The sequence below is a fragment of the Nerophis ophidion genome, linkage group LG06 (genome assembly GCF_033978795.1).
Source record: "Nerophis ophidion isolate RoL-2023_Sa linkage group LG06, RoL_Noph_v1.0, whole genome shotgun sequence".
Lineage (NCBI taxonomy): Eukaryota > Metazoa > Chordata > Actinopteri > Syngnathiformes > Syngnathidae > Nerophis > Nerophis ophidion.
The window spans coordinates 55,315,018-55,328,028 of record NC_084616.1 but is presented as its reverse complement, the minus strand read 5'-3'; the positions used below and the strand labels follow the sequence as shown (position 1 = coordinate 55,328,028).

General features: G+C 40.7%; 1 protein-coding gene across 4 annotated transcripts in view; it reads right to left on the bottom strand.

Moving 5' to 3' along the window:
- Window positions 1-13,011, bottom strand: part of agap2 (ArfGAP with GTPase domain, ankyrin repeat and PH domain 2) — a 54,681-nt gene extending 41,670 nt beyond the window's left edge. The window contains exons 1-2 of one of the 4 annotated variants that reach the window (XM_061904326.1): window positions 1,978-2,918; window positions 740-1,874 (exon numbers count right to left, since the gene is read on the bottom strand). In XM_061904326.1, the coding sequence (XP_061760310.1) occupies window positions 740-1,874; window positions 1,978-2,013 (1,171 nt within the window). In that variant the 5' untranslated portion in view covers window positions 2,014-2,918. Of the gene's footprint in view, window positions 1-739; window positions 1,875-1,977; window positions 2,919-12,705 lie in introns of those variants that run through there. The other 3 variants (XM_061904327.1, XM_061904328.1, XM_061904329.1) reach the window with 3 other exon arrangements.

Genomic DNA, 13,011 nt, shown 5'->3' with positions numbered 1-13,011 from the left:
GTGCGTAGTCGTCGGTGCTAGTCTGAGTGAATCCACAATGTGCTTGAGTAACAGTGTGAATACACAATGAGTGAATGAATAGATAAAAGACACACAATTGTGAAGATGCTCTGTTGCAGGCAGCTGACGCTCAATCTGAAAATGCCTTTGCAAAAATTGACATGATTGAATTAATGCGTACATGTGGCAGAGGAGGGGAAATATATTTACAGAACATTGTGTGGGTGGACTACCAAAGGCAGTGGATTTGACGTGGGAAGGTATATTGCCCCAACCATTTCAGTTTTATAAGCTAAAAATCACCCCGAGCAGTACGACCCATCTGTGCCACCAGCGATTACCCCCCGGATTCATTATACGATTTAAAGCCATGCCGGGAATGATGGTAATGTGTGTGAGTGTATATGTAGATTATCCCTCCGGCGGCGTGAAATCAGCCCTCGCTCTGAGGGGAATTAGATTAAGACTGTCCAAGACGGTTGTATTGTGCACTCTCAGACGAAAGAACTTCATCTGTCATCAGTTTGAATTTGCACATGTCTTCAAGAGCATGTTTCCAAGACCCCATTATGGCTGATAAACGGATTCAGTGCGAGGTTTCCTTTAAACAGATCAACCCCACCCTAATAAAGGGTTGCCTTAGTGCAGAGGAAGGCTCTTTGCTCGCGACAAGAGTACCCTTCAACATGAAAGGTGGATATGGAGTGACGTGTGAATGTGCTTGTGTGTGACCGCCTACCTTCCTCCTCACTGGAGTCTCTCTGTATAAAGATAGGAGCAGCCGAAGATGATGACCCAGCCACACCTGAACTGCTCTTTGTGAAAATGCCACTGATGAATTTCAGCATCTTCCTGTCTTTAGAGGCGCCTCGTTGGCCCTGCTGGGCCTCCCTGGTCAACGCCAAGTCTTCAGAGAGGCTGTTCAAGTCGCTGTTATCCAGTGTGCGGCTTTTACCCTTGCGTGCTGGTTTGGTCACATTGGTTGCTGGTGCAGGTAGGGAGGTAGAACCAGATTTAAACCTGTCTTTCCGAGGCATGTCTCTCAACATAGCAGCTGTTCCACCTCCAATGTCCATTTTCATCCCAGCTTTCGCATCGTCTCGTTGGTCCCGCCAAACTTCCGTCCTGCTTGTCTCGGCCCACGAGGCCCTGCAGGGACCTGGTGAGCGTGTGGGCATTCGGCAATCCTTGCGATCTAGACTCTGGGCTGAGGTCGGGCTGCGCTCTCTACTCTCCCTTGAGTCGCGACCACGGGTAGCCACGCTGCTGTGAGACTTGAGCAGACTCACAGGCCGCTGTCCAACAGGACGAATAGGGAGGCTGGTTCTAGTGGGGGTACGAACAGGTTCTGCCACCTCAGTTTGGGGTGTAGTGGTCAACAAGGGTGACTTGGTTTGTTTTGCCTCAGAGGTACAAAGGGACTTCTCTGCCTGAGTTAAGTCTGTCCCTGGTGACTTCGGAGTCATGGCCTTCTCTGACGCTAAGGGAATAGAAAGTTTACACTGTGGTTTCCCACTGCTTGTTCTTGGTGCATTAACAGTGCAGCGCGGTTGATCTTTCAAGGGGCTTTTTCTTTTATCCTGGAATTCAATTGATTTTTCCCTTTTCACAAAAAGAGGACCCTCAGCCCCCAGTTGTTGGGCCCCAAATGCTCCAGCATCATCCTCTGTTTCAGTCTCCCCCTTCACCCTGGCTTCTTCTCCTCCCATGCTATCTCCTGACTGGGTCCCCAATCCCGTTGGGGCCTCCCTCCTTGCAATGCTGCTCTCTGAGTCCCCTCCATTCTCCTCCACTGCCTCTACCTTAACCAAGGTTAGGGAGATGAGGTAGGTGGTGCGTTGCTGTAGGGAGCCGTCTCCACTCATGGGGTCAGGCTTCAGTAGACACACAGTAGATGAATAAAAGCAGACACTGTGACGAAAACTACTGCCAGTGATGTGGAAGAATCCGTTAGTAAAATTGAGACAAAAAACTCACATAGAGGGAGATTAAGTTTCTCCTTGGAAGATACATCAGCAGAGGGACTATTGGCTTCGTCCATCCCCAAACATATAGTTCCTATGATTGTTGTTCTGCAAGTGACATTGCTTTAGCACACCGTCACTGCAGCCCAAGCACCTCTATTGTTCCTGGAAAACCCGCAATTAGAACATATCCGCTGCAATCGTATGCAGCTACTGAGGCTAATAAATCTTCGTTATTGTGTGCGATGCCCAATTTCTGTTGGACTTTTATTGACCTTATTTGTAGCATCCTTCATTTGATATGTTGCTTGTCCTCTTGGCTCTTCTTGTTCAAAAAAGTGTCGAAATGGAGGAGTCACCTCAGCGCAGCATGGTGGAGCGAGGGATCCGGAGCACTCGTTAGCATTCCTCAAGCCTCACATGTGTGTTGACAGCAGCGTCTATTCAGAGAGCACAACAGCAGGAAGGCGCACAGGAAGGACATTGATGAGGACAGAGGTGGATCAGCAGGAAAAGCCAACAGAATCTCTGGTGGATATCTGGGGGTGTACGATGGAGCCAGGGCAAATCCAGCCATCACGCCCCCCTTACCGTCTCCCAGGTCGGCCAAATCCTCAGAGCACATGAGGCGTTCAGCATGACAACACGTAGAAGGCGAGTCACCGCTCAAAGCAACAGACGCTGTCGCACAGGTTCAACGAGTCCACGGCACGTCACACAATCAGAGCTTGTCTCTAAGACACATTGCTGAAAGTCTCCCATGTCCCTCCCTCTGTATGCCCCTCCTTGTTCCAATCAGCAGTCCACACAATCCTGCTTCTCTCTTCTTCCACTCTCAAGCCGTGCATGCTCTCTGCTCTTTATTGCTCATCACTCCCATCCCCTCCTCCTCCCCTGCATCTTTCTCCCAGCGTGCTGCTGATGCGGGGGTGGGGTATCTATGAGGCGCGGGGTTCACAACGGCTGGCGGTGAAGCGACAGTGCTGAATGGGTGGAGACAGCGGAAAATATCAGTGGCAGTGTGCTGAAAAGGTGAAAATGAAGGAGGAGGAGGAGGCGTTGTCAGCCAACAATACAAAATAAAGGTGGGGGTGGGGGGGGGGTGGTATAATAGCACTGGCTTTGTTTTTTTCCGTTAAATTATTTTATCAGAATCATCCATCTGCCCTCAGCTGTCGTTTTTGTGCTTGTGTGCACATGTGTGCGTGCGTGCGTGCGTGGGTGCGTGTGTATGTGTGTGTGTGTGTGTGTGTGTGTGTGTGTGTGTGTGTGTGTGTGTGTGTGTGTGGCTCCACATAGCTCCTCCTCAATGGGAGGCTTGGCTTTTTGTTGCTAAGGTGTTACAATCTTCCTGGTGTCGGTGGCACAATCATCTCCTTCATGTCCTCCCTCCTCTATTGGCACATATTGCTGCCTGGTTCTCAAAATATATTTTACGTGTGTGCATGTGTTTTCCTCTGAGTAGATTGATTCGTAGCTTATTGCCTGCTATAGTACGTGTTCATTAGCAGAAGTGGGAAAGCTCTAGTCTCAGCAGGAGGACGGGAACAAATTGGACATCAATAGCTGGGCCCCAGACTACTGCTGTCATCACACATGTACCGTACTTAGTGTTTGTGTGTAAGTCATTGAAACCAGAAGAGGTGTTCCCATTCATTTTAAAATGACTCATAAAGGGGATGTGGAATAATGGAGAATAAACCTGCAGTGATATTGCACTTCCCTTTAACTGATTAAAAACACCACACTATTGCATGGTACTTTTACAACAGAGGATAACTATTTATGTGTCTGTCTGTTAGCAGATATATGCCAAAAATAGAACTTTGTTTTTTGTTGTTGCTGAAATCGGTGGAAGGGTGTGGCCCGTGGTTCAAAAGGATTCATTACACTGGATTATCTGTAATGTGAACAATTATGCAGTGAAATATTCCAAAATATATAAAACATTGAATTTATTGTTTGTGGTTTATTAAATGGGCATATATTACATATCTTTATGAATCAATCAAAGGCCTCTGAATAACACAATAACATAGACTTCTTGACTGTAAGATGTTGAACTGTTGCCTTAGCAGTAAAGCAATATCATAACGTGACGAGGTCTGGCTGTATTTGTAAACACATAATTTTCACAATTTATGTATGTGGTTAACCAAAAACTGCAGTGAAATACATATTCAATTATTGAGTGTGAAAATGAATTACAAACAGAAACACTGAAAATTATGATAATGAGGACAAGTATCTGCTGCATAAGTGTGTAGGTGTATAAGTGTGTGTGTGCAAAAAAAAAAAAACACTGCAGCAAACATGATTACATATGCACCTCTCAGATTGCCCTTGCAAATAATTATATTATCTTGTGGAGTGAAGCCCAGAGAATATGTTTTCCCTTACAGTGCATACTCCCACCAACATCTCACAACCCTCAATCAGACTGTCCACCTGCTCAGCCATCGTGCCGCTCCCTCCCTCCTGCAGTCCTACCAATAACGACTCACACTGAATACAAAAGACCTGACAACTGCCTTTGGCTCAAGGCAAGAGACGCAACCTTTTGAAGAATGGCAGCCGTGACAGAGGAATAACATCCAAATATTTCATTATTAGCCATCACATTAGGTTGGTGCAGTATTAAATTCAGAAACAGAAACCTGTAACGCTCAATAAAAGGTTGTCATTGGTTTGTGGAAATTTAATCTGTCACAAATCCAGAGCACGCTGACAGTCATGCACTGGTGAATAGTATAGTATATGAATAATGGCGAAATGCACCGGTCGTGCAGGGTGAACTCTCATTTCGTCCTCCCTGTCCCCTCTCACTTTCATTTTTTCTACTACCAGTCGCATTCCTATTTAAATGTCTTAATTTCACTCCCTGAAGCGAACTCATCTTCCTCTCCATGTTCCTCAGCCACAAGGAGAGGTGGCTGTCTTTTTAGCACCAGTGAACTCTAAACTCACACATTTAGTCCCCTCTGAGGATACACAAGCTTTGATCCTCACTCCAGAGTAGACGCTTCAGCCTAATTATACAACATTTGCTTGAATGTTGTTATACGCAGGGATATTGTTTCAAGATGTGCCAAACCCTAAAAAAGACCTCAAAGCTTGGTAAAACCCACAAGGGAGCTAATTGGCCTTCGAACAAATACAGAAATGTCTTATTATGAATTTAGAACAGAAAGTTTCTGATTTTGACATTTAATAGGATAAAAAAAAGCTACATTTTGAAACGTGAGCTTACATTTGACAACATCTTTTGCAGCAAAACTTTTTTTGTCTCTTACAATGTGACTAGGTGCTACAAATGTTTTCTTATTGGTAGATTAGTGTAGGTAAAGGCATTTTAACTGATGGCCCGTGCCCAAATCCAACCAGATATGACACCATACTGGCCCCTAAGTTCAGTTTAAAACTTGGCAGACGAACATTTTTGCAGAAAATTTCTACAAACACCAGAGTGCTCCAGTTGTATAGACCAACGCACTGCAGTGGTTCTTAACCTTTTTGACCTTGGAGTCCAACTTTTCCACAAGGGGCCCAGGCCCACTCAAATATTAACACTGAATTGGAAACCTTTCTCTTAATTTTAATCGTATCCTATAAGTATAACTGATCTACGTACTGTTTACAACTTTGTCAAATGATATGAAACAATTAATCACAAATATTATCATTATTTAACACGTAAAATTAGGTCTGGCTGATTAGACAAATAAGTATTAAACAAATATACTGCATAAGAAGGGACTCATAAATAATTGACGGAAAATACATTTATTTCCAGATTTTGTTGTGCAAAAGTACATAAACTCAATTAGGAATAAATATGTTTAACTAAACTGTCAATAACTGCGATGAGGTGGCGACTTGTCCAGGGTGTACCTCGCCTTCCGCCCGATTGTAGCTGAGATAGGCACCAGCGGCCCCCGCAACCCCATATGTAATAAGCAGTAAAAAATGGATGGGATGGATAAACTGTCAATAAAATTAAAGTGCAAAAAAATACAGCTTTACCACTTTATTTTTACCACTTGTAATTGTTGTGCTTGAGAAACTTCTATGACTTTAGCTTCAGACTTCTTCTGTTTGTTTTATATTGTCATTAATGCCACCAATGTATTATTACAACTGAGCACCACTGAGGCCCATACACACACAGCTGAGAAACACTTTTTTTTTTTTTATATGGGTAAGAAACAATGGTATGGAGGAACTTGGACCGCTGTAAACACATTGACAGAACTTTGCATTGCCGTTTTAACCTTGCTAGCAAACATACAACCCTGGGATCCAAACTTTTGATTTACACAACTAAGGCGTTATTCAAGGCATCCCTTTAGGTCCCCTCTTTTTTTGCCAGTTATAATTTTTTTGTAGTGTGATTTATGCAACTAAAGGTGTTGCGGCAATGAAACGTTCAATGTCGTGTTGTGGCTTTAGTCATGTTTCTCACAATGCGGTAGGAAAAGGCAAGGAGGCGGCAGAAGCAGTGTCCGGTAAGAACATATTTTATTCCATGTAAATTAGGGGTGTGGGAAAAAAATTGAATCGCGATTCTCACGTTGTACGATTCCGAATTGATTCTCACTTTTAAAAAATAAATTTTTATTTTTTTTTATCAATCCCACAAAACAATACACAGCAATACCATAACAATACAATCCAATTCCAAAACCAAACCTGACCCAGCAACACTCAGAACTGCAATAAACAGAGCACTTGAGAGAAGACACAAACACAACACAGAACCAACCCAAAGTAGTGAAACAAAAATGGATATTATCAACAACAGTATCAATATTAGTTATAATTTCAGCATAGCAGTGATTAAAAATCCCTCATTGACATTATCATTAAACATTTCATAAAAATAAAATAAAAAGTAATAGTGTCACAGTGGCTTACACTTGCATCGCATCACATAAGCTTGACAACACACTGTGTCCAATATTTTCACAAAGATAAAATAAGTCCCATTTTTGGTTCGTTTAATAGTTAAAACAAATTTACATTATTGCAATCACTTGATAAAACATTGTCCTTTACTATTATAAAAGCTTTTTACAAAAATCTACTACTCTGCTTGCATGTCAGCAGACTGGGGTAGATCCTGCGGAAATTCGATGTATTGAATGAAGAGAGAATCCTTTGGAATCGGGAAAAACATGTTTTTGAATCGAGAATCGTGTTGAATTGAAAAAAAAAAATCGATTTTGAATCGAATCGTGACTCCACGAATCGATATTGAATCGAATCGTGGTACACCCAAAGATTCGCAGCCCTAATGTAAATAGCCAACAAACAAAAAGACGTGCAGCATGAAAGTACACTGAAAAAAGCACAGGAAAAGTTATGAAAGTTCAACAAAATCAAAATGTCGAGACTGACGCTGCATTTGCAGCCTGAATTAACAAATAACAAAATAACATTTTGTCGTATTTAGCGAACAATGAACCTGCAAGGAAGGCAGGGTGACAAAAACTTTTTAAAGCTCTCTGATTCGCTATCAAAATAATGTGAGCCCTCTGACATCTAATCAGAGGAAGGTGGGGTAAATTAGCACCCCAGAAACCAGAATGTAAACAAAAAAGGGAAGCGCTGAAACAGAAAATGACTATTTTTACAAAGGAAAATAACCAAACATAAACATAACATGACCCATCACGAACAGACCATAACAGGTGACTTGTTTACATCAAATGCAATAAGTAGTCATTTGATCAACTTATTTAGTTATACTAGTAGTGCTCTTCAAGGTTGCATTTTAGATTCTACCTTTTTTTCATTATTTGAGCTATTCAACTGGTGGCCCTCGAGTTAAGTAAAAAAAAAAAAAATTGTGAACTGTTTTGCAAAAGGTCCTTAAAGGGAAACTGCCCTTTTTTAGAATTTTGCCTATAGTTAACAATCATTACAAAAGACATGACGACAGTTATTATTTAAAAATCTTTATCCATTCTACATAATAAATAAAGGTAACAAAAGTCCGCTTATAAAGCCAATGGGAGATCTTCTATTTCGTCTATAAAATACAATCAATAATCATTCAAAAACAGCCAACAATACTCAATTTATATATGTGATCTCCTTTTTTTTTCTTTTTTTTTCTTCTTCTTTGTCATGAAAAAGGGACGTTTTTGTCATGAAAAAGGGAGTTTTTTTGTGGTCGGTGCACTAATTGTAAGTGTATATTGTGTTATTTATGTTGATTTAATAAAAAAAAATATATATATATATATATTTTTTTTTTTTATAAAAAATTCTTCTGCGGCCCGGTGGTTGCGGACCACTGCTGTAAAGGACACTGGTTTTCCAGAATTTACCAAATACATATAACAATGAAGGGAGAGGTCTGGCCCTTCAATCCTTAACATTTTGGAAATGTTGACCCTCAAAACAGTTTAGCTGAATATCCTTGGTGTAAGGTAGTCTGTACTGAAGGATACATTTTGGCATTCAACGGTTTCCAAACAATTATTGATTGATTGATAACATAAATAACAATTAATCAAAAGATGCATATGTTGTGAAGTATATTGTTTGACAGTTCATTTGAATTCTCCGTTTGAATAATTAATGTTGCACTTTTATAATTCATTGGTATGAATGTGAGTGTGAATGTTGTCTGTCTATCTGTGTTAGCCCTGCGATGAGGTGGGGACTTGTCCAGGGTGTACACCGCCTTCCGCCCGATTGTAGCCGAGATAGGCACCAGCGCCCCCCGCAACTCCAAAGGAAATAAGCGGTAAGAAATGGATGGATGGATGGTGTTAATGTGTACTCATTTAGAGGCAGATGAGACTGTAGAGGACAAATGTAGAAGTGTTATTGTTTTGGGCCAAAATAAATACATTTCTCATTGTCCTGCTGGAACGGAAGCCAGAAGTTGACGGAAGAAAAAAGGGCTATTATTGTTGTTCATGATGCACATAAGTCGTTGAATGAAATTAGATCTTGCTAACACTTTTGAAATATAGAGAAATTGTCAATCTACATCCTGTCTCTACCTTGAAGTGTGATCAACTGTAGAGTTACTAAATATGTGTAAAAGTAAAAATGCATGGGTCAATTTTGTTATTGGCTATGGGGAGTTCTGAATGTTCAGAACCCCCTTTTCCATGTCTGCTTTGCACTGAGCAGTTAATAGTGCCATTGTGGAGGTACTGCATGAATGTAGCTCAATAACCCACAGTTGTCATGTTGTTGCTCAAACTCAATCAACAGCGCCTGGTTGTAGTCAAGTAGTGCACACACTGTTTACAGAATTTGGAATCATACAAGAGATCATTATGCCCATCCCGAGAGAAAACCAGTCCACATCTAGGATTTGAACTTTGAAGGCGCGCCATGTCCATTCATGTTGTCATCCATACCGTACCATTCAATTTTTACATAGATAGGTTTGAACACCCAAACTAGGCTACTTAACAAATCTATAACCAAACAATGAATCACAAAAGTGCATCCAAATGTTGCTGTTTCCTTTGACTGTGGCTTATTCTGTGTTTTTTTTCTGTTGGTGTGACGTCATTCCAGTCCGGTGGGACGAATATAGAAAGCAGCATGGGCATTTACTAATGGTTCCCAACATGAAAGGCTCACAACTGCAAATCAGTTTCTGGTCAGTCACCACAAGTAGCCATTCAAAAAACTTGACTCGTTCGCAAACGTCACATCTCTACTACACAGGGCCCCTGAGTCGAACCTTATACTGAAGTCAGTATATTATTATTCACTATTGACCCTGGAAGTCAAATTTGAAGTGTTAACTCCTTACTGACTCTTTTGCAACTTCAACTTTTACATTGGAAAAATTATTCAAAGGTTTTTTGTCCCTTAGTGCCTGGTCGAAGAAGCTAAAAACTGTAAGAAAACTAGAAATAAAAATTAGAGACAAATAAACACGCAAAAGTGTTTTAAATCGGAAAATGCCCCAGTAATTATTTGTGTTATAGAGGTAGTATTACGAAACACATTACAGGGGCATTTTGCAGATTAACCTTAACCTTTATTACAACTAGATACATGAGTATGTGTAAGTCTATATACTGACAACAGAAGAATAAAACAACACTTGCAGTCCAAATAAAATTGTATCGTGCTTTGTCTGCTTTCTTTATCAATATTGCACAAGCTATCAATCTGTTGCTACACATTCCTGATTTGTTCTTCTACTAATTACTTTATTATAAGTGTCAATATCGCAACCATGCGCATAGTGTCAATGAATTGTCAGTAATAAATATGGAAAAGGGGTACAATCAGAACAAAACAAAACTGATTTTTTTGGATCTGTATAATTGTGCAAGTGTAAACATGTTAGCTTCTTCACTGTTCTTCAATTTCTTAAGCATTTACAAAATAAATAAACTATTACCATGGTCAAAGGAAAATGTTAAAGAAAATGGCAATACATTGCATCATAATATTTCTTAAGAGTAATAATTATCATCTTAGTGCTTTAAAGTTGCAGCCCTATCAAAGGGTCTACTGTAAGTGAGACCATGATGTGATTATATTTTGTCATTGCAGTCATAAGTTTTAGCTCCTCTATTATTGTTTTGTTGACATTTTCAAATGTAAGTTTTACATTGAACGCAACAGTTGGAAAAAAATGCAAGGAGACTCATAAACATTGTGTGATAATAGCAAGATGTAATGAGAAATGAAGGAAGTGGGGAGATGAGGTGTAACTAATCAAGTTCGAATTAAATGGTATTGTTTTTGTGAAAGGAAGTGGCTTTGAGGACAGTTGCAGATTGGCAGACAGGAAGTAGGACACACGGCAGGTCTTCTTTTACCTGCCGTGCAAGAGGCTGTTGTGGGATGTTTCAGTTGCCATGTATATCAGCTGATTGAAACATAAATGCCACAAGATAGTTTTACTGTTTAGTAGATTAAGGTAATACAGTTGTGATCAAAATTATTCAACCCCCACACAATTTTGGTGTTTTAGCAAGTTGGACATTTATTCCGTATTTTGTTTATAGTCATATCAAATAAATATGTGTCAAATAGACAAATGCAACTTAAATTGTAACACTGTATTATACAAAATACCAAAAAAAGGACATTTTTCTTAATATTTCATTGACAAAATTATTTAACCCCTTGAAGATCATAACTCTTAAGAACAGAATTTGAATAATGTATTTTCAATCAGCTGTTGAAAACACCTGTAGATGTGATTAGAACCATAATGAGCAACAATTAAACTGATTGAAAAAGACTGTGACGCTCAGCTTCTTGTAGATGGTCAATGGTGTATTTGCAACATGGTGAAGTCCAAGGAGTGGTCTAAGACGTCAAAAGAGGAGGTAATTTCTCTTCAAAAGAAAGGATATGGATACAAGAAAATAGCAAAGACATTACACATTCCAAGAGACACAGTTGGGAGCATAATTCGCAAGTTTAAAACTAAAGGCACAGTGGAAACACTACCTGGGCGTGGTAGAAAGAGGATGTTGTGTGTGTACAGTGGTGAAAAACCCCCGGGTAACAGCTGAGGAACTACAACAGGACATTGCAGAGGGCGGAACGCAGGTTTCGTCCCAGACAATAAGGCGCGCACTACGAGATGAAGGCCTCCTTGCCAGAACTCCCAGGCGCACCCCACTTCTGACTACCAGGCACAAGGAAAATAGACTCCAGTATGCCAAAAATCATCTGGACAAACCCCAAAGGTTTTGGGAAACTGTTCTATGGAGTGATGAGACAAAACTGGAACTCTTTGGGCCTTTGAATCAACGTTATGTCTGGAGGAGAAAAAAATGAAGCTTACAAAGAGAAGAACACCTTGCCTACTGTTAAGCATGGTGGGCGGTCAATCATGCTCTGGGGCTGTTTCTCTGCCTCAGGTACCGGGAATCTCCAGCGCGTTCAAGGCATTATGAATTCTATTTCCTACCAGGATATATTAGCTGCAAATGTCATGAAGTCAGTGACGAAGCTGAGGCTTGGGAGATGTTGGACCTTCCAACAGGACAACGATCCCAAGCATACCTCCAAATCAACAGAGTGGTTGCAGAAGAAGGGCTGGAAGACTCTGGAGTTACCTTCACAGTCGCCAGACCTAAATCCTATAGAAAACCTGTGGTGGGACTTGAAGAAGGCAGTTGCAGCACGCAAGCCCAAGAATATGAATGAACTGGAGGCCTTTGCCCGAGAGGAATGGGCTAAAATACCTGTAGATGGTTGCAAGAAGTTTGTGTCCGGTTATGTATCATGTTTGAAGGATGTAATTACTGCCAAAGGGTGTTCTACTAAGTACTAAAGATGCATGTAACTAGGGGGTTGAATCATTTTGTCAATGAGATATTAAGAAAAATGTCCTTTTTTGGTATTTTGTAAAATACAGTGTTACAATTTAAGTTCCATTTTTCTATTTGACACATCTCTATTTGATATGACTATAAACAAAATACTTAATAAATGTCCAACCTGCTAAAACACCAAAATTGTGTGGGGGTTGAATAATTTTGATCACAACTGTAGCAAATGAACATCAGGATGGAAACTTCCTGAGAAGACTCAGTGTTCGATATAGGAAATGCAGAAACGTGTCATCATATCTGCTGTCATGTTCACACACCTCTCGAATGTTGATGAAAGTCCCTCAAACCGACTGCAAACAAATGGTATTTAGCATTCTATCTGGACATGATTCAACATTAAAATGAGCCTCCAAAAGGACATGCACATGTTACCTACAGAGTGTAAAAAGTGTTCTTACCTTCTATATTGCGCACGTAAACTTTAAGGCCCGAACGCAGTTGTGGATCTGCAACCCTTTCCAATTGCTTGGAAAGTCTGTTGAGGCCACTATAGAGTGATTCAAACCTCTTGATCTCTGCTTTTATCGCCACTGAGTTTGGCGATTTGCTCTTGCTGCTCATGGTGACACGTGGTGCAAATTGATGCAACGTACACCCTTTCTTCAGCCCATCTGAACACTTACCTCCACATGAGCACAGAGGCAGCAAAGAACAAGCGGTAGATTCGTGTCTAGTTCTCTCTGCAAACCGCAAATGTGAGCTCA